This window comes from Scomber japonicus, chromosome 7 (genome assembly GCF_027409825.1).
Source record: "Scomber japonicus isolate fScoJap1 chromosome 7, fScoJap1.pri, whole genome shotgun sequence".
In the NCBI taxonomy this organism is placed as follows: Eukaryota; Metazoa; Chordata; class Actinopteri; order Scombriformes; family Scombridae; genus Scomber; species Scomber japonicus.
Genome location: NC_070584.1, coordinates 23,182,599 through 23,204,698, shown reverse-complemented (window position 1 = coordinate 23,204,698; position 22,100 = coordinate 23,182,599). Strand labels below are relative to the sequence as shown.

The following is a 22,100-nucleotide window of genomic DNA, read 5'->3' as shown; positions in this document are numbered from 1 at the left end:
TGATCGTGTATCAATTTTAACCCCCTATTCAAAGGAATGTTGACCAATGAAAATCTCACTGTCTACAACACTTACGTATTTGGGAGAAACCATAGACTGTATAAAAGAAACACAAAGCACCTCTTTATTAGGGATGAATCACAGAAAGTTGCGCAGAGTGAGACCTCCTCCGGTTTTTTTTATTCAAATAAAAATCTAATTTCTGCCCAGTGCGCGCGCTTTGGTGTGACGTAGAAAAGCTCGAGGCAGTGAGCACGGGCGTGTTTTACAGTACACTGAGATCTTGCGCGAGAGCAGCAAAGGATCAGCAGCTTCAGTGAGGAGAGGAAATATATTACAATTATACCTTAAGATATTTTAACACGAATGTTCGTCTCTGTGAGGTAATGGACAGGACTCTGTAGATCAGTTTCAACCACGGGAAGAATGATGAAGAAGGATATTAACTTCGACTCAGACCTCAAGCCTCATCTCCGCGACGCCGAGAGCATCCTCAGCTCCCCGGACCTGGGGCTCCTCAAGCTGGCCTCACCGGAGCTGGAGAGGCTCATCATCCAGTCCAACGGCATGGTCACCACGACCCCGACCAGCGCCCAGTTTCTGTTCCCCAAGACGGTCACGGACGAGCAGGAGTTCGCGGAGGGCTTCGTAAAGGCGCTGGAGGATTTACACAAGCAGAACCAGCTGACCGGAGCCGAGCAGACCGGCAGCAGCCTGGAGCTCAGCGCCAACATCGCCCCGGTGTCTGTGCAGCCGGATCCCCCGGTGTACACAAACTTGAACAGCTACGGCAGCGGGCCACTGGGAACCACTGTCAACTACGCCACGGACACGGTCCCTTTCCCGCCTCCTCCGTCGCTTCATTTCGGGGGAACCCCTCCGGAGCTCTCGCGGGTCCAATCAGCGAAGGAGGAGCCTCAGACGGTCCCGGACGTGCAGAGCTTCGGGGACAGTCCGCCACTGTCTCCCATCGACATGGAGTCACAGGAGCGCGTCAAAGCCGAGAGGAAGAGGCTCAGGAACCGGATAGCGGCGTCCAAGTGTCGGATGCGTAAACTGGAGAGGATCTCCAGACTGGAGGACAAGGTCAAAACGCTGAAAAACCAAAACACCGATCTGGCCTCGACGGCGAGCCTGCTGAGGGAGCAAGTGGCCCAGCTGAAACAGAAAGTCCTCACTCATGTCAGCAGCGGCTGTCAGCTGCTGCCACATGAAGTTCAGGTGCACTAGTCGGACAGACAGACGGCTGCTGATCAGCACATAAGCTCGTCGGACTCTAATGTTGTTTCTTCTGTATGAATGAAGCCCAGATGTGTGCCGTGATTGTGAATGAGGCCAAACTGTACATTAATAATCGACTGTTTGAGTGGCTGTTAACATAACGTGTACAACATGATTTAAGACCCATTTTTGGCGATAACACTCACTCTAAAGCTATATATTCTGTTAGTTGGATTTTATTTGGCGTAAAAATGCCCAGAATAGATCCAACTTGCTCGCCAACCGGTGGAGACAACCAAGACTCAAATCAGTAATAATCTCTGAATATTTAAATAAACAAAAGCCTATTTGTTTATTATAGTGATGCTGAAATGAAGAGTGTTGGCCTTTAACTAGATGTATGTGTCAAATCATGTTTTACCACATATGTGTGTTTACCAGTTAACCAGGCAGTGCTAAACTGGCGGATTTCTCAATGGATTGTGGCAATGGGCTTTCCTCAGTAGAGAATGAGGCACTTACTGGGACTATATGCTCAACAGACAGCACATATCTAATGTTTTATGTTGTTTTTTTTCCTGTAAAAATGTTTACAGACTGTGTCTAAAACCTGGACCAAACAGATTTTTAATATTTCTACAGTAATATGCACATATGACACAGATAATATATGAGGGATTTGCTCTAAGGGAAATGCATATATACACCCACATTTGATATGTAACAGATAATCTACATAATGTATTTAACATATAATTCATTTCTGTTGGTCACAATTTGCATGTTGTTGACAAACTCGAATGTTGCCCAGAGCTGGGTGTCAGGGTGCAGTTTATCAGTGTTCATTATGTTTACCCTTTACAAACACATGAATTCATTGATTTTATTTTATTCTTTTTTTACTCTACTGTGTCCCTCTTTCAGTGTTCTTGTTTTTAATGTGAAGAGTCATTTTGGTTGCACTGACTGTTGCTGTCACCTCGAGCCTACAGTTATTTGGCTAAAACATAATGCCGCTGTGTTCTGAATTAAATGCTGCTCGGCAATAAACACTGTTTCCTCTATTTTGGTGTTCCCTCATATTTATTTAACAAGTCAGTATGTACAACCTGCCACGTGTTCCTCAAGAGAACCCTAACTCTTTAAATACAAGACTATGTTGAGCTTTGTGAAGAATTTTTGTCTTTCATCACACATTAATTTCAAGAATCACATGGAACGTTTTTATCAAGTTATATAAGATAATAGAAACAAAATTAAATCAGAAGTCATTTTACAATAAAAAAAACATTATTGCAGAAAACCTAGTCCTGTTAGTTTGACATGTCTATAATCGACTACCACTAAGGATTAACGTGTTGTAGTATCATTATTGGAATAATGAGTAGCATTTTCTTTGATCAGTTCATTTAAATATTTTATTAAGAGAGCAGCTTCTCTGTGGAGCCTGCATCAGTGAAATGGGTGTTGTGTAATAACAGGATTGTGTGTGCTGGGCTTGGCATCACTGGTTCCTTTCCCCCCTCTGCTGGTTGGATGGGAAATTGAAATAAATGTTGCATTAATGGTTGAAAGGACATTTTGTTTAAGATGTTTGGACAGTTTCTTACAGTGTTTGGGAATAATTAGCTACATGTAATGGCATTATGTGATTTAATCACAAAATAAATGTAACTGTAATTCATTACAGTTACTGAGAAAAATTGTCATTAAATTACAGTTACTTATGAAAATGTTGATGATTAGAAAGGGCCTCTGAACTCAGACCTTTTAAGATTTTTAAGGTTTTTCCTAATTTTTTAATATTTAACATGTTACTGAATACACATTACTGTTTTTAATTCTTTGAAATCAATATTTTTTATATATTTTGTAAATAAATCACAAAGTGGGCTTATTTGGAATACACATGGGTTTAAATGGTGTCCAATTAAGCCCATGTCAGACTTTTTACTTTTTGACAACCTTCCCAACCCTGGTTTCTAATGACCCAATGGGGTGCAAAGACCCCATCATGGGGGCATCCACAGCAAAATCAAGAATTGTTTGATCTCACTTGGCGTTTCTAGAACTTATAGTTTGAGGATAGGGGCCTTAACAAAGCAGCGGACTACAACCTGCAGAACAGGAAACAAACTGATATATTAATCTCATACCACAATAAATAATAGATAGAGATAACATCTCGTCGAAATTACATGTGTTAATGTCTACTGGGAAAAAGGACATTGGAAATTGCCATTACGGGAGAAAAGGAAATATTTCACAAAAAGTATCATTTCACAAGTCACATTTTTTTTATCTCAGTCACCACCAATAAAATCCTGGTGAAGGACAGACATTTAATGTGTCCGCTGCGTTCACATGTAGAAACAGAAATGTTGCGTTGTGTATGTTGACCTCAGAGAGAGAATCCAACATGGAGCAGATCCTGGTTGTTGCACCAGAGAACCAGAATAAGAAATACTGAAGGTAGCGTATATCTTAGCTATTTTAATACTTTCTCTTTTTCTTTTAAAAAAAATAATATTGTATGTTTAAATTTGCTGTTTTATGTCCTCCTTTTGCACTATATGTAAAGCACTTTGAGTTGCCCTGTTGCTGAAATGTGCTATACAAATAAATGTGCCTTGCCTTGCCTAGCCTAGCGTGGCCTCGGTCCCTCTGAGGCAGAAATTGATTGGATTACACTAAATTTAGCAGCTTCAACAACAATACCAGAAGCTAATAGTGCACTACCACTTAATAACATGTATGTTGCTCCTACAGTATCCTATGATGAGCATTTGTTGATCAAAATAAACATAAATGAGAATGAATTTACATGCCTTCACCTGGTTTAGTCTATTTAATGTTCTTATTTTATTTTTGTACACGATACAACATGATTCTTAAAGTGTTAACATTTTGACAACTAGTCACTATGTTCCCTTGTTTTAAGATAAAAGTGGGTGTAAACTTGGAATATAAAGAGAAAACAAAACAAAATCAACATTTCATTTTATGTTCACATTTCTACCCTCTGAATAAATGAACTGATGACAATGTTGAGAGGCAAAGGTTTTCTTTATACACTAAAGTGAGGCGATGTGATGAAAAACCATCACACGTTTTAGGTCTGTTTTCAGTCACACCTCAATTGTATCAATCTAACGTTCTTGCTGCTCATTTAACCTGGACACCTTGAGCTCAAATGTCCCAAATTGAGTTAATAAGCCTGTTTTTGAGAATATTACAAGTATGCAACAATATGTACAAACCTGATTTTGATCAAGGACTCGGTTATAATCTGATGGTTAACATGGATTTAGCAAGTCTGTCACTGGCCTTTATGACACCTATTGACCTTACTTTGGGAATAAAATGAATTTGGACATCTTTCTTGTAATTTTTTAGATTCTCAAGGAGGGTCATATGACATAATGATTAAAGTTTTCATCCATTTTTTCCTGCTGTAATTTGTTAAGACGTGTTTCTGACAACAAAAACTGAAAACAGTGACACCTTGTGGCAGCATCCAATCCTGATCCAAACATTTGTCACCAACATAACAGTTTTACTACTGAATTTAGACAACTCTGAGCTTCCACACAATCAGAACATTAGATAATTTTGAGTGAATATGGATCTCAACCTCACAATGAACCTTACCTTCATTCAAGTGGCTGGTAACAGTGCCCATCTCACTTCAAAATGACCAAAATCTTATCTTAAAATAAAAACAGTCGTCTGATTGTTAGCAACGTTTTTATTGTTTTACCACAAAGTACAGATAAAAACATCCACGGCATATTCTCTCACCTTAATGGCCCAAACTGAGGAGGATTTGAAGAGGCAGTGATACAAGACCAAAAAAATAAAGTACATGTCGATACGTGCTAGTAGAAGATCTAAAGTCGGCAACCTCTACCAAGCTTGATGGCATTTCTTTTAGTGTAGATACTGTAGTGTGTATTGCTTTGTAACTGAGTGACACATTCATTCACAAGCAGGCCTAGAGATGAATGCAGATACAGTACAACATGGCTCTTTTGGGGTTTTCAGATTACAGGCTTTTTTTTCTCCTCTTTTTCTTGTTTTTTTACTTTTGTTTTTTTTTTTTTAACCTTGTTTAGTTTTTCTTTTTGTTGCAAGCCTGAGTCGATACAACACAATCCACACATATGACTCAAAGGTACAGTATTTACAGGTCTGGTTTATATAGAGAGGAAGACATATTAGAAAGGAGAATAGTCTAAAAGGTTGGAAAAAGAAACAGTCACAACCAGTAAGAAGTAAAATATACGCAGGATCAAAATTTTCTCCCAGGTTTGTCATGATCATTAATGTCCACATCTTCACTCCCTTTCTGATAAGAACATCACTATATAGTGGGACACTTGAAATCTAGACAGCTTGTTTTCTCAAAGTTTATTAGTGAATGGTTTTGGATATTTGTGACTTCAGGTTTATTTGCACCTAACAGTTAACTACTGCAACAGTTACTCATTGCTAACTTAGACTGGTTAAAATCATGAAGCAAAAGTCATTTATTTTAACATCATAATCATTTTTATAGTTTTTCACCTTCTAAATCAACAGATAACATCCCTTTTTTGTAAATCTGTGTTTTATGTGATATAACAGCATCAGATGGCACTGCTCACAAGCAAACCTTGAATGACATAAATCATTCTTTGAATAACCAGGGTTGACTCCAGCACGTGTTTTATTACAATTTCAAACATTTACAACTGGTCACACACGGCTCATTCTGGTATCCTTTAGCAAAAAACAGTTAGCGGCTTTTACAGCAATCTTTGGTGAAGTGAAAAGAAGGAATACCTGGCAAACCAAATTAACGGCATTAAAAGAAAAAAGTGTGTGTAGAGGGTTAATGCATGCCCTGAATGAGTGATGACCCAGTGAGAACAGAATATTTAATTCCTTCATTGACTCAAAATTAGTGTTAAAACTCAGCAGCTACCTGGTCTGTGAACAATCAGCCTGCAGCCATTTAATGCTTGTTTGACTTTAAACAGTGCTGTCCATAATCTACCTGAAGACTTAGCATCAGCGATAACATTACACAGAAACAAACATATAAACCGACGTCCACACAAGAGCTCACCAGCATCTAATAAAGCTGCTCTGTAATACTGATTCTGAAGAGGTTTTACTCTGAGCAGTGTTTGTCATTAAGCAAGGAAACATGTAATTTGACACATTTTCTCCTACTGTGTGTTCAGAGATAAGGAGGAGCACATAAATGACATGAACACTGCAATCCAGCCTCTCAAAATTGTTGTAGCTGCACACATGAAAACTGCAAACATATAAGTACCACAATTCTTAATCCAATCAGTGTAAACTAGGTTTAAATCTTAACAGCTGTTGTCTGTGTGATCAAATGCCATGGTTGCCTCACTCTCACTTCAGATTACTTTGTCACGTTAGACTGAAATGTCCAGTGCATGCTACAGTACGTCAAATGTTTTACTGTCTTTACTCCTGCTGTCCTGTACTTCATGTCAGGATGAGCCTTCAAGTCTCAACAGCAGCAAGACAATTTCATGCACAATTACTTAAATTTTCAATCACTGCTTTTGATTTTTTTTTCAGCAAGAAATCTCCATTGTTGCAGTAGTTATGCAACTAAACCAGCAGATCTTAGTAGCCCAGTGGTCTAAGATACGTATGATGTACCAGTAATGTAGTCTGTTCTGACCCAGCTAGGAATCTTTGTCACAGGTCGTCCCATTACTCTCAAGTGTCAAAATATCCGATAAAGGCAAAATACCTTTAAAAGTCTCTAAGAAAACAGTTTTTTGTATCCTCCAAACCCACTCCGTTATGTTCTGGAGAATTCTCACATGGTTGTTATGATAATGATGACAAGACACTAAACTAACAGCTATCAGGAGGATGAAAACATAAAGGATGCTGCATTCAAGTCTCCACTCAGAAATTGCCAGTTCATAACTTTAGCCTCAATGCTTCATAGCGGTCAAGCTCAGAAAAAAATCTGATTCCTGCATGATCTTCTTTTCCCAAAGTAAAACACTGTCAATATCTTGCCTTGTTAGCAAGCTCAACTGCAAATTCTTGCTCAACACAAAATGTTTTTCAGATATTCTTTGACTTTGATTTTTTTTACATTGTTTAGAGTAAAGATATCGTGAGGCTATTGCATCCAAACATTTGCCACCAAAATTCACAACACACTGTCTGGCAGCAGTTATGATTCAGCACAAAGTTTTTCCAACAAGAGCCTTCTACTAATGATTTATTATTATGGTAAATTGGATTAGCTGCGTGGATTTGGAGGATGGTAAACTAAACTATTCCACTACATTTTTCTCAGCAGGACGATTGAATTTCTGACTTAGCAACCTCTTTGTAAAGCAGCGTGAGACGAAACCAACAGGGACATGAGGTGAGGAGTTGCCACAGGCGCAAACAATTCCACGCGTCATCCAAACAAACCCTACAACACAGACCTCATATATTTGATACTATCCTCATAGAATTTCATACCTTTTTAAAGTTCGTTTCCAGAAATGCATACCTGTAGATATTATATATTGCACAACATTTATATATACATCTGAAATAAATATAATTAAATAAAACATGTCTCTTCATTTTTTGCTCTTTTTTTTTATCTAGCTATATATTGTTCATATTGTCCCCACCCAGTGTTTCATGTATGAAAATAATAAAAGGGGGTATCAGAATATTTAAAAAAAAAAGTTTGCTGAAGAAATGTAAAAAAAAAAAATAAAAAAAAAAGGCTCAGATGAAAATTTAGCAACAAAACACGTGCTAATATCTGCAATATATTTAGATACCAGATGAGACAACAAATGAAGCACAGATTCATGGATATCTGGAATCTGTATGTATCCAGGACCACATAAGAAACAACACATCGATGTGGAACAGATTTCAGCTGGATCATCCCTCCCCGGCCAAACTGTTTGCAGGACAACACATAATGTAACTCCACTGTCGACTTCTTGGTCACCAAATCCAAGGCTGACATCTTTTCAAGACTGACATGAAACAAAGTACTGTAAACATCGGAAGGATTTAAATGGCACTCTGAGGACGGACGCCGTCAAATCCTTCTTGTAAAACTACACTGAGGAATGCGGGGAGACAATGGAAAACATGAGTCGGGAACTTTAAAGAACCTGTGCTGCAAAAGAGTCTGAAACACTCTGGTTTGACTGAACTTGCTTTGGCATCAGACCAACACCAGCACTCATTAAAAAGTCGACACCTTATAGAGATCCTTATGCAGCTACTTTATGGGGAGCAATTAGAAACAATCACACCTCAAGCATTGGTCCACTAACATCTCAGAGCATTTCAGACACTTTTCAGCCTGGTTCTTGTGATCACCAGCTAATGATACTTACTAGATTACAGAAATAAGCAGGAAAGTGAGTGAAAAGGGTGATAGAGTACGGACCCGAGGCCCTGGGGTCCCACTGGAGGAGGAGGAGGTAGGAGGGAGGGGAAGGGAGGAGAGGGGTTTTGGGGGGAGTAGTCAGCTTTAACATGCACAGTCCTGGTGAGGCGGAGCGGGCTGCTCTGTCAGCTGGGGCCCCTGTTTGGCCCCTGTGACGGCGGGATCTCCAGCATCCAGGCTCTCTGACATCTTTTCGCAGATGATGTCGACCAGGCGCTCGAAGGTCTGCTTCACATTGATGTTGTCTTTGGCGCTGGCCTCGAAGAACTCAAAACCTGGAGGGGAATGGGGTGTGGGACAGGGTCAGAAAGGTTAAATGAGGAGGTCATCCCCTGTTCAACTTTATAGTTTAGTTTTGGAGATGTAATAGAGAGTAAATCTAGTGAAACACAATTTTAACTGCACAGTAGCAGCTTGGCTCTGTGGTTGGCAAATACTGTTGGTTGGTCGGTCCAACACTTAAATAATATAAAAAATATCTCAACAACTATAGGATACATTGCCAAAACATTCTGTTCAATCATGGTTCCCAAAAGATACATTCTAATGACTTGATCCCCTCTGACCCACACAATACCTCTAAAACCTATGACCTAATTCCTGTTAGCCTCATCTGAACTTGGAAATTATTGAGACTTCAGACTGACAGTTCAGTCTCTATACACTTCAGTAGGCAGAGAAAAACAGTACTGGAGTGACTACAAGTCTAACAGTGAGGGTAGCAGCTGATGTGTGAATGTTCCCAAGTCAGGATATTAGGAGGTTTTTGTATTCTTCCCATCTCGCCAAAATGATGTGAGTGCAGCATAAAGCCGACTCAGCATTTTAAAGATGTCATGAAGCTTGTAGGTGACAAGTCATCAGTTTAGTACTTCAAACTCCTTTCTGGAAGAGGGACTTTTTTGGGGGGTGGGATCTATAGCCCAGCCTTTTTTTGGTCAAATCCAATATTTTTGTGTTTATGATTCACATTCAACATTAACTTAATTTGTGTGACATTCAAATCATAAAGATGGATGACATGGCTGTCCTAGCATTCAGTTACAATAAGTTCCTGCCAGTTTGGCTTGAATAGAAGTGTCTCCATAAATGTCTCTTCATTGACCCCCGTCGCTGTTATTTTTTTTTTTACAAGCAATACATGCAGACAAGACGATGAGATGAGATGAGATATTAAAAAAAAAAACAATGATCAGAGTGTTTTGACAATGGTCACATTGCCACATATCAGAAATGAATCAGATCTCGGACCACATACTCAAGAGGCCCATATCTGACATGAAAAAATCGGATTGGGTTTTTTCACATTTCTGAGAAAAATAAAATCAGATCTGAGTCATTTGGAGGCAAAAAAGATTTGATACTTGTTCTCCCTTCATCATATTCAACATATTCCTGTGGTTAATGGGGAATTCCACTCATTTTAAACATCAAAGCATCAAAGTGTGTTTACAGCTTTTGAGGACGAAAACTGCACATATGAAAGAAAGTTATATAAGTTTGCCAGAAGGGAGTAAATCAATATAATGCTAAATGAAATGACCAACTGTCAAACACCACTAACATTCAGAATAATAAGAAAAATATTTCTGATAAGACCTCTGACAAACTCTGGTCAGTGTACACAAGAATGAGTCATAGATATGAAGCCTGTGTGTGTGTGTGTGTGTGTGTGTGTGTGTGTGTGTGTGTGCGTGTGCGTGTGTGTGTGTGAACCATGAACTCACCAAGGTGTTCAGACAGCTGCCGGCCTCTCTCTCCATTCACCACTCGCTCGTCCTCCATGTCGCACTTGTTTCCTACCAGCAGCACCTGGGCGTTGTCCCACGAGTACGTCTTAATCTGGGTTGACCTGGGAACCAACACACCCAGCAGTCAGAGAGAGACGAGAAGTTCAGTTAGAAGTGGAAGTATCAGATACCTACAGTATATTGTATTATCAGACAGTATATGTGTAGACAGACAAAGCTCAGATGTTATTTAATTTAGAGCTTTTTGCAGACACTAGGCCTTATTTTATTATGCAATGCAAGTGTTCCAGTTTTTTGTCTCTCAAACTTAAAAAGTAAGCTTAATAAAAAAGGGCTTTGCCAAGGTAGAAAAGTCAAAAAACCTTTCCTGTACACTCCAGATCAAAGTCAGGAATAAAAAGTGTCACTCTATAGTTTATGTGTTGATTAATTTTGCTGATGAATTTAATCACAATCTGGTTAAATGGGCTTGTTATTGTTAGATTCAAGAAGTGCTTAATCAGATCTTAACAAATGTACTAAAGTAGATCTCTAGTAGTTAATTATCTTTCTTTACTGAGTCATTTTCAAATTTGCTTTCTTGATCAATAACACACCTGAAATAAAATCTAAAGTACAAGAATTAGGATAAACTACTGACCTGTCTTTTCAAGGTTGATTATAGTAACTCAAAATGTAAAAATGACAAACATCATTCTCCCGTGTTTCAGTGCCATCTAATGGCGCTTTTCCACTATACAGTTCTAGGACTACTCGGCTCGACTCGGCTCGACTCGACGCGGTACCAGGAACAACCTTTTCCATTACAATAGTACCTACTCAACGTAGGCGGGGTCGTCATAGCATGGCTGCGCGAAACTGCTGTGACTTTGTTTTATACGCGACACAAACACATAAACAATGGAGGACATGGAGGCAATGGTGTACTTGCTGCTGTATGTGACTTTTTGTCATACACAAAGAAAGGACATTGAGCAGTCTTGTGTGGGACGGCTCATGACTCTTCCAGTGAAGACTCTCTGACCAATCAGTGGCCGGCAGTTGGAACCTCAGCAGAGCAGGTACAGGTACTAAAAAAGTACCAGGTACCAGGTACTATACCTAAGGGCACATTTATGCTCAACAGACATACGAAAATGTATACGTCCGTTTCAAATGATGTTACTGTCACTGCTCACATACTTCCATGCGTCCTTTACGTTGGCATGGATGTTATCCAATACATCCACCAGGGGGCAGCCCAGAGTCAAAAGTTTATGACAACAACAAACTCAAAAACAAACAAAAATGATATGTTTAAAGTTTCCATTGTTATTTCTTCTTTGTGTCACACTAAAGCTATGTATCGAGTAGTGACAGCAACACTGCCCCCACGGTTTCCGGTGGCGCTGCTCCGTTTGGTCCATATCCGTAAGCTTTATGGAAACATGCAGAAATACGGACGAAAAAAAACGCAGAGCACGGACAGAAGGCTCCGTCCGTATCCGTATCTAATGTTGAGCATAAATGGACCTTAATGGAAATGCAAAAAAAATAGAGTCGAGTCCAGCCAAGTCGAGTCGAACTGTATAGTGGAAAAGCGCCATAAGATACTCTACATGAGAAACATAAGGTCAGGAGGCCAAAATGAACAAAGGACATGATAAATGATCCCTACAGCATCCGGTGCCTCCGCAGACAGAGGAAACGTGATACGTACAGAAACCTGAACCAGATCATCTGCTCCATCGACAACATCTATCAATTAATTTCCAGACTGGTGTTAATTATCTCAATACTACCGTTTCCACACAGTGGTCTCTTATCTCGTACCAGTCCTGGACGGCATTGAAGGACTCCTCGTTGGTGATGTCATACATGAGGATGAAGCCCATGGCTCCTCGGTAGTAAGCCGTGGTGATGGTGCGGTAACGCTCTTGACCTGCCGTGTCCTGGAAAAGACATCAGAGCATCACTTTAATTCAGGTTGTCATAACTTAGTAGTAAAATGTATACAGCAGGTGGATTTACCCCAGAAACATTACTAATTGCACCAGATAGTGCTTCACACTGCCTAATGTTTTAATAAAAAAAGTGTGTGTTGGCTAATAAAACACTTTCTATATGACAGTCACGGAAAATGAACAGCTTGCAGCTAAATTCAGTTATTGGAAGATCATCTGTGGTATGAAAAAACTCAGCACACACTGCTATCGGAGAGCTGCTGACCTCTGCAGAGAAAAAACTACAGTATGAGAAAACTTGGTGGTGCACTCAGATTTGATGCATCAGCACATTTTATAGCAATGAGCATTTCTAAATTGAAGTTTATGGTGAATGACTTTAGAATGAGTTTTCCTGTCCTGAAACAATATCATCAGTTGTGTCAAACAATGTCACCCCCTCCTGCCATAATCTATATCAGCCAATCATGTTTTAGCTGTCAAACTTTAAGTCTGTTTAAGTCTTCTTTCTGTTGCTGTCAGCTGTCATTTCAGCACCAGTGACCATGACATTCCTCCACCCTTTTCACCTTCTGTTCATTACATCCAGATCTCAGCTTATTCATCACCATCACTGTCTGGACCCCATTTGGGGGACATAATACTCCACTCTCAAATTCACTTCCCCACTTATAAATAAGATGACATCACGATGGGGTTTAATCACCAAAGACTCCCTAACATATCTTTGTATTGTGCACCTCTAATAAGTAACTGTCACTAAATTATCTCCTGATTGAAGTTGTGATCTCACAGATCCTGCTCTGTAGCAGTCCCTAGATTCAACTCAGATTCAAGGTGAGCACAGAGAAACGTTCCCCCTTCAGCAGAGGCCTTACATCAGTCTGCACACTGAAGCTCAAACATTGAGTGGTAACAAGCAAAACACTGTCTGGAGGGGGACTTTGACTCCATGCATTTGGCTGATTAAACAATAAAACAGTATCTGCAGGGTTCAGATATACAAATTCAAGACTTGTCAAATCCTGTTTAACACTAGCTGGTGTTTGAAGACATGAGTTTTAATTGGATTTTACGGCACACTTTCCTCCTTAGTAGCCAGATTTATAAACACCAGTCTTGTTTTCTGCATTAAAGATTAGTGCTCTGACTATATTTTAAGTGGACAAACAAAACAAAAATGTGACAATAGGGAATTAATTAAGAACATACTTGTCAGCAGATAGTTATGAACACACATACTGTAAAACTACCAGTAACTTAAGACCTGCAAAAGCTCCAAAACATGACTGTGACATTTTGGGAATCAGCAGTTATTGGCACAGCCATTTTTCCTGCACTGAGCCTGAAGATGTGTATTATAAAACCTCTGGTGGTTTTTAAATCTGCCATCTTCATCAGCTCCTCCAGCAGCGCTCATCTTGTAGCTGCTGCAGACTCAGACAAAGACGTGATCCTTTCTTCCTCATGCTCTCTCTCCCTGGCCACAGATCTAAGGGAGGTTGGATTTCAGTGCTAAGCCCTAATGAATGCTCAGGGAATGAAGGACCTCTGTTTCTGATACCCAACACCCTGTGACTCTCTGAACCACCCAGCTTCTGGTCCAACAGCATCACTCAGCTGTCACCAGGGCAAAACACTGAGACTGACATCGACTGCTTTGTCTGGAAGGACATAACCAATTGTAATGTATGTATCCATGGCAATGGAGGAGTTTTTTAAAAATACATTGACATGTGTAACTATTTTTTTATAACATGCTGTATTTGAAGTAAAAGCAGAAAATATCTCTAAATCTAACTCTGTAAAATGATTAATCTTTATCAACTAAATTACCATTAACATCACAGAATTTCACTGCACTAACTTAACTTTTGTGTCATTGTGTCCTTTTAGTTACATTTTAGTCATCTTTCAATTCTCACTTGAGTCTGGGGAGGTTTTAGGTCAGATGAAATCTATCTCAGTTGATCCAGCTTGTTTGTTCGCTTCCATGGCTGCAGCATGCTGTGTTTGTGTGCAAATGTTTCATATCTGGCAACCAGGGGTGTTGAAATAGGCGTCAACCTCTCACTAGTGGTAGTGGCACATAATGTGTTAAAATTACGTGCCAGCACCACAATCAGGTTGAATGGGCAGTCAGCAGAATCACAAAACAAACACTCCGCACCAGGCTGAAAATATCAAAGGAGAACATGATGGTTGTAGTATTATAGAAGCCAGTATTTCAAGTAAGCATGTTTCCTTAATATCTGATAATTTTATGAGTTAATATACTAAATATATTATACATTGGTCCTTTAAACTCTAAACTCTTAAACTAGTTTAGATCATGTCTGTTGTATTTTAAATGCAATATAAATTGAATTGAGTTTAGATTAGTGTTTAACCACTTAACACACGCCCCTGTTTTTTATGCTGTTAGCCTAAACGGCATGCCCAAGTTGTGAGCAGCACAGATCCCACATAGTTTGAGACTCAGAGATGTGTCTGGTATCATTGGAAAGGAAACACTCTCAGGATTCTTGTAAAAGTGTGATTCTGTGACTTACTGACAAAGAGTGGCTGAGGTTACAATGATGGGGTTGTTTACTCGTCCATAGGTTTGCTTTTACAATGACATGTGTACAGACATTCAGGGACCTCTCAGCAGGATATAGACACAATGAGGCCACAGCCACATGTCTTGGCTTCATGCAGTCCAAATTTGGAGTCAAAAGACCAAAAGATGAATTTTTCTGAATTATTTTTCAACAGGTATGTCCATGCGTTTTCCTCAGGTCCTTTTTGGAGACTCCAAATGGACACTTGGTTACCAAAGCTGTATAACCACAATCAAACACCTATAACTTCACATCCCCTTTGCCTACAATCAAAATCTTGGCCTCTAATGAAAGCTGACGCCATATTATTATTATTATTATTATTATTATTAATATTATTATTATTATTATTATTATTACATATAACCATATTTTTTTGTTTGGCCATGTCTATCTATCTATCTATCTATCTATCTATCTATCTATCTATCTATCTATCTATCTATCTATCTGTTTATTTTGCTATAAGTCATATGTTAAGTCGAAGAAGAACCAACCGTGTACCAAAATGCCGAGTGCGTAATGATATATGGTTCAACTCTTTTACGCACAGGGCGCACGCCGGTTACGCTTGGAGTTTGTTTATGGACAGCCAAACTAATAGCTTAGTGTCATACACCGTTGGAAACCTCTGACTATTGGCTAAAAGGTTATCAACTTCATTTCACCGAATATTTCCATAGGCTAGAACAGCAGTCAATCAAAGCCATGTCGTCATTGTTGTCGGTCACATGTCCTCATTGGCTTTGGAGACATGTACTGCCTAATCTTAAACACCGATTGGCTTGTGTGTGGTGTCGTCAGAAGCAGAAGAGGCTCACGGTCGTAAACATCTAGTCACGTGTACTCTGAGATGGACGTGCAGGTCAGGAAATGACGTAAACGGATCGTATATGGTTTGTTATTTGTGTTATTACGTTACGTGTTGGACTAAATACATGTTGACATATTGAGGAAAGTATTCCGGTTTTATGGAAACGGATTTCATATTTCACAAGAATGGATACTTGGCGAGCTGTACAGAAAGTCCTGAGTCATAAGATGATCGTTGTGGATAAAGGGAAGACTTTGAAGGTATGTAGCATTATAGCTTTTCTTACTTAGCTCAGGGGCTAGCCGAGCTAATCGCTAATACTATTACGGCTGTGAGCAACCATATATCGTGAGTGGTCTTGAATGAATCAGAACAATCTAAGCTTTCCAACGATGTACGGCATGAATATATATGTTTAAGGGTTGGTGTTTAAAACATTCAGAAGAACTTGTGGCTACCTTCTAACATCCGTCCCGTTCCATAAACGGAACAGCGTGCGTTAAGTGGTTAAATACTCATACCACATATAACTGTGTCTATATGTAGAAATATGTATTTTTTTTTACTAGTATAGATCCCACATACAACAAATACCTGCTGAGACTATCATTGAACCTTCCAGGTATTTACATCTACATTGAACCATCAAAATAACACACACACATAACATGATCTGTGATGTTTAGTGTCTCTATGTAGACAACATACTCTCCAAATGTGCACACACTTCTCTGTCTTTCCTTTCTTTTCTTTTCTTTGACTCATCAGTGTATCTACACACATGATCATTCTCAGGGTACAAGAATATTGTATGAAGTGTATTTTCAGGTCTCAGTAGCGCTGACCTTTCCTCTCCATACTGCTGCTGGTTTTAATGTTCTGTAACAGCAGTTTGTATCCTGTTGTTTCCCTCAATGTGCTGCAGGCCACTCAGGATGAGAGCATCATTACTGTACCTAAAATGTCAGTGTAGGTAGCACTAGTGGTGTTAGATAACAAATACTTAACTTCTTATCTTTTTTGATCACAGGGAGCTCTGGAAATAGGTGAACTTGTGCTGCTTGAATGCTAAATTAAATTAAAGCGTTCAGTCCCCAACATGAAAGCATGGACATCAAAACAGAAGATGAAATAATTGAGAAAAGCAGAGGAAAAAAAATGTGTCATCGAAGCCACTTTATCATCTGTTTTATGCTTTTAAGTCCAGATGAAACAGAAAAAACAGGGATTTTGGAGATGTCAAAGACAATATAGTTAATTACTTAATCAAGAGGATAATAATTGAAGGATTTGATAATAACAATAATTGATAGTTGCACCCCTACTGATGTCATTATGAAGTCACCGTCCCAATTTAATTTGCTTATTCCTTTATTCAGACCTCTTTTCCTTCAAAGCTAATCTCCCAAGAGTCCATCTACAAATCATAATATATATAGAATATTTTGATAATACTAATACTACTGTAATATACAGTATATTATAGTATATAACAATAAATGAAAAGGTTTCTAATCATCTGTAATAGCCACAGTGGCATTTACTGTTCGCCATATTTCAAATTGAGTTGATAAAACACCCCACAAATGCTGCTGTTTCAAGTGAGCTAATATATGTGATGCACTCAGTGAGAAAAGCATCATAAATCTAAAAAATGGGATTAACTGCACACTGTGAAGCAAATACTGCACGCTGACTTTTAAGCTCAAACCATTTTCATTTTTACTCGACTTGATTCTCAGCTGAGAGAATTGCTGAGAGATGGGGGGATGGTAATTTTATGTATGTGTGTGTGTCTGTGTGTGTGTGTGTGTGTGTGTGTGTGTGTGTAGGGGAGGGGATCTCTACTGAGAAGATGTGTAGTAATGGGGGAGGGGAGAGCAGCACCCAGTCATCAGTGTCTTGTGATCTGATTGGCCAATCGTGTCTTCTTTACCAGAGGCAAGACCTGGTAAAGGCTGACAACAGAGGCAGCCACACACACATACACACTGCTCTACCCTCATAAGAGGCTACAGAGCATTAGCAGTAAAGGTGGAAATGATGTTATGATCTACAGCATGATACTGAAATACCAGATTCCTGCAGCTCTGCTCACCTCAGGGAGTCTGTTCTCCCAACATGTTCGTCTTTACTCTACTTTACCCTTCGCTGCTATGATCATGTTTACTGTCGAGCCCTTGGGAACACATCTGATGCAACAACAAAACATCATAAAAAAAGCACCATCCTGTTCCTGTGGGCACAGCACTGTGACTAGCTGTGTTTTAGTCTTTTTGTATTACTCCTTCTCTATTTGTATTGATAATTTTGGTTCATATACAGATGAAAATGAGTTTGTTTTTGCTTAGATTAACAGTTATAAAGCCAAAAAATGTGTTTTTATAGGTATCCGCTTAAAATTCAATCAGTACATAGTAAAAAAATGACTTAAAAGAAAGAAATTGGGACAGTTATAAAAGCAAAATCAACTAAAAAGGAAATGGGGAGGGGGGTGGGGGCAATATAAGAAATGGCAGCAAAGACTGTTATGTAATGGAATGGAATATATAGTTTGCCTTCTAATTAATGAGATAATTAATTGAGCCACATCATCTGGTTGTGGCATTTTTATTGCAATATGTAAAGATTTCTTTTCTTCTGCTAAATTAAATAAAAGGTTATGTACTGTATCTGCTCCTATCTAAGTGCCAAAATATTCAATTCTATTCCATTCCATTCTATTTTATTCTATTCTATTCTATTCTATTCCATTCCATTCCATTCTATTTTATTCTATTCTATTCTATTCTATTCTATTCCATTCCATTCCATTCTATTTTATTCTATTTTATTCTATTCCATTCTGTTCTGTTCCTTTCCATTCTGTTCTGTTCCATTATGTTCTGTTTAGTTCTATTCTATTCTATTCTATTCTAGGCTGCAAAGAAGGTCGTGCTGCGTGCAAATGTATGTTTGAGGTTGGTTCACCTCATGTAGCTGCACCACAGGGCAGTGTTTCACAGAGCGGAAGATATTGCTGTGAAACCTGAACTATCTCAAGAAATATTATTTGCTGCATGTGTAGAACTCATTAAAATACACAACTTAACTATACTACGAAAGATATAATTCAGGTGCCCAACAATCACTTCTATCCTGCTTTTAGTAACGTCACTAAGATAGAGAGCTGGTTGGCTGAAGGGACACAAGGAGTCACTGTGTGTATCTGCCTCTGCAGCTTTAAAAGTGCTTCTTGGCTGATCCATCTTAGAAAAGAGGAGAGGAACAATCAGAGGAAATCAGCTGGAATGTGGCTCAAATGTCATACATGAAAACACAGCTAATCATGGGACGCTGTGGATCATTTGCAGGTGTCTTGTGGGATATTGAAGAAAGCTGCAGAAAAACTGATGAGATGAGCTTCAGCATTTAACTCATATACAACAACTACCACGAAATTCCTGTGAGCTAAGAAATGAATTACACGCTCATAATGTACAGTCTCATTAAGCACTATTCTCCAATAGTTTGATAGTTAAGTTAATTGAAATTTTTAAATCTGTCGATTGAAATTTGTTTCCCAAACTGTTACCAGGCAGTAGCTAACAGGTTGTCTGAAATTAACCATGGTTACAATATCTGAAATGTTTTTAAAATGCTTAAGGTTTTTTCAATGATTGCATACTTCGGATATTTTTAATGATACTTGAAATGGGTTTTTTGCCCCCTACAATCCTTCCCCCTTTTCCAGTGTCTTCTGGCACTTGCAAGGTCTTCATTGTAAATAGGAAAGAGCTGTTTTTAATGTCTTGCCTTGTAAGATAAAGGTTAAATTAAAAATATAATTACATCTGACAGTGTTTATTGGTAGAAACAGTGAGATGCATTGGTTCTTCATAGAGCCCTGTGATTTTGACTATTTTGTGCTACATGTGATGGAGATTTTCTTGCATTAATCTTTCCTTCCTTTTGATAAGTCAATTCTGCATGACTGTGAATGGGATATGTGCAGTAGAAATGATCAGTTGATTCTTCACAGGTCAGATATGTCAGCCACGAGGACTTAAGTTAAGGATCACGTCATGAGTCAGACAGCATAGCAAATGATGGTCACTGTGTCCCTGAACAACCTTGTACTGTCTCAATGTGTTTTTAAGGCCATCATTTATATGATATTTTTTATTATATCTGTTAAACTGTCAAATAAATTCCCCCATTTACTGATTCATTCACCTCCATCTTAATTTCATTCACTTCCTCTGAGAAAGGTCAACATGTCTTTGGATGTCTTACCCAGATCTGTAGTTTGATCCTCTTGTCGTTCCTGTAGATGGTCTTCACCTTGAAGTCAATGCCCACCGTACTGACAAAGGCCGGTGTGAAGGAGTCGTCGGCGTAACGGAACAAGAAGGAGGTTTTGCCCACACTGCTGTTGCCAATGATGAGGATCTTAAACATATAGTCAAAGTTCTGGTCCGAAGACTCCTTTTGTCCGTATGTTGCTGTTGCAGAGGCCATCTGCAGACAGAGAAGATGTAGAAAAACAAATCTTTAATCAAATGACTGCTGTGACCTCTACATGTGGGCAGTAAAAATGTAGATTTCCTGTTTGATCCATATGCTAAAACCCTCTTTAAAGGCTGAAGTACTATTTTAGGACAACTTGCAGAGCTGATATTATAGCATGGGAAAATACAACCATCCTTTAAGCAAAAATAATGAAAAGATAGAGAATATCCATTTCAATCTCAAGATATACTGTAGCTATAACTATATCAGGAAGGCCAAACATTAGCAACAATAAACCACTCAGGTGCATGTCATCAGGTATTATGTAGGTAATTAGAAAAGCTAAAATACTACTAAAGAAGAAGGGAAGAGAGAGAGTTATATTAAAAGTCTTTATTTAGTTGGGCAAATTGGTCGAAATGCAGACTCGATAAACCTTGCAGGGTCGTCATCAGAACGGAAATAGTAATAGTAAATAAAATGCGTAAAGCTGTGTCTGAAATCACAACCTATTTATTTTATGGTTATAGCACCCTAAAAATGTCCCACAATGGAACGAAAAGTAGTGTCCAAGGCATGTAAACTACTTCTGCAAACAATCCCACAATGTTTATATATGCAATGACTGTTACGATGCGACTCCATTGCTGTCAGTGTCAGTGATTATTCAAAATACATTGTCTGAAAAGTTATGTTAGTGCTCAATATAGAGTAAACTAGTGGGTGTCTGTTATACAGGGAGTAGTGAATAAGTGAATGACCATAGAAATGCAGAGCAGCGGTGCAGACAGCGGTGAATGAGTCGTGATTCTCAGAGGCAGTCATGATTCCGCTTCAACAGATGCTGTGCACCAACTCCATACTAAATACTAAATACTAATTGTCTACAGTATATACTATTTTTTATCTGACTGTATTGTACTTCTTACTGTTTCAGTGTGTACACAAAATATCAAGTCACTAGATTTTCTTATAGTAACAAAAATGATCCAATAACTGCTAGTTTAACTTAACAAAAAAATATACTTAAAGTCCCCCTCCACTTAAATATGTTTTTCTTATTGCTCCTACAGTTGGATGTTTCACTGTGTAGTTTCACAGTGGAAAGCTATTTTCAAATGAATCTGCTGAAAGAGGAACATTTATCTGAGCTCTCCAAAAAACTGAGTTTAATACCCATACTTTCTTTTCTTGAAAAACCATATCAGATATTCAAAGACAGCTAGAGTTTGGAAGGAGGAGACAGAAGACTCTTTTTGACAGTTTGACATGTCATGTTAAAATTGGAGCAGATGCAGATATGATATAAATTGAACCCTTTTACAATGGATATCCACGAGTTGCAAGCTTGCAGAACTTGACCTTGAGAGACAGGTCGGGGGACGCAATGAGATGTGTAGTCTTGAGATATAGAAGCAGCGCAAAACAAACCTTGATCCAAGTACATCAGCATCTTCTGATTTATAGCCCTGAACAGATTTTCTGCAGTTGTTTATAGCAATGGCACCCTGCCCCTCCGAGTTAATGACTATTTCCATTATTAGTCATGAGCAAATCACACAATTAACTCTTCATTCATGATGTGTTGTTTGACACAGAAAAGTTCATTCATTTATACAAGTGTTTACACAAAAGATGAGATGGTATCAAGAGCTATTAGTCTTAGCATGAGAGATGACAGTGATTAAATGGTCGAAACTAAACATTGTACAATTGCTTCACGGTAATTAATCATAGCAGTCTGAATTGTCTCCATTGTTCAAATATAGGAGGTAAATGGCTCAATCAGTCACAATCAGCTGAGGATGTGTGAGGAATCAT

General features: G+C 38.8%; 2 protein-coding genes across 2 annotated transcripts; one reads left to right on the top strand and one right to left on the bottom strand.

Moving 5' to 3' along the window:
• Positions 1 to 337: 337 nt before the first annotated feature.
• jund (JunD proto-oncogene, AP-1 transcription factor subunit) lies at positions 338 to 1,515 on the top strand. Its single transcript, XM_053322037.1, has one exon. It carries the CDS (start codon positions 427 to 429, stop codon positions 1,228 to 1,230), a length of 804 nt encoding a protein of 267 aa, XP_053178012.1. The 5' UTR covers positions 338 to 426; the 3' UTR covers positions 1,231 to 1,515.
• Positions 1,516 to 8,761: 7,246 nt separating this feature from the next.
• Positions 8,762 to 20,288, bottom strand: rab3ab (RAB3A, member RAS oncogene family, b). Its single transcript, XM_053321739.1, has 4 exons — positions 20,064 to 20,288; positions 12,241 to 12,359; positions 10,405 to 10,529; positions 8,762 to 8,952 (listed from the first exon to the last, which is right to left on the bottom strand). The coding sequence occupies exons 1-4, from the start codon at positions 20,286 to 20,288 to the stop codon at positions 8,762 to 8,764; spliced, it is 660 nt and encodes a 219-aa protein (XP_053177714.1).
• Positions 20,289 to 22,100: the final 1,812 nt, after the last annotated feature.

What these genes read in the sequence shown, in the direction of transcription:
- jund (XM_053322037.1), top strand. Translation starts at nt 427, where the DNA reads ATGATGAAGAAGGATATTAACTTCGACTCAGACCTCAAGCCTCATCTC.
- rab3ab (XM_053321739.1), bottom strand. Translation starts at nt 20,288, where the DNA reads ATGGCCTCTGCAACAGCAACATACGGACAAAAGGAGTCTTCGGACCAG. An exon ending in GGATCAAACTACAGATCTGG is followed by an intron (nt 12,360 to 20,063) that starts GTAAGACATCCA and finishes TGTCTTTTCCAG; the next exon opens with GACACGGCAGGTCAAGAGCG. An exon ending in TTCAATGCCGTCCAGGACTG is followed by an intron (nt 10,530 to 12,240) that starts GTACGAGATAAG and finishes GTTGGTTCCCAG; the next exon opens with GTCAACCCAGATTAAGACGT.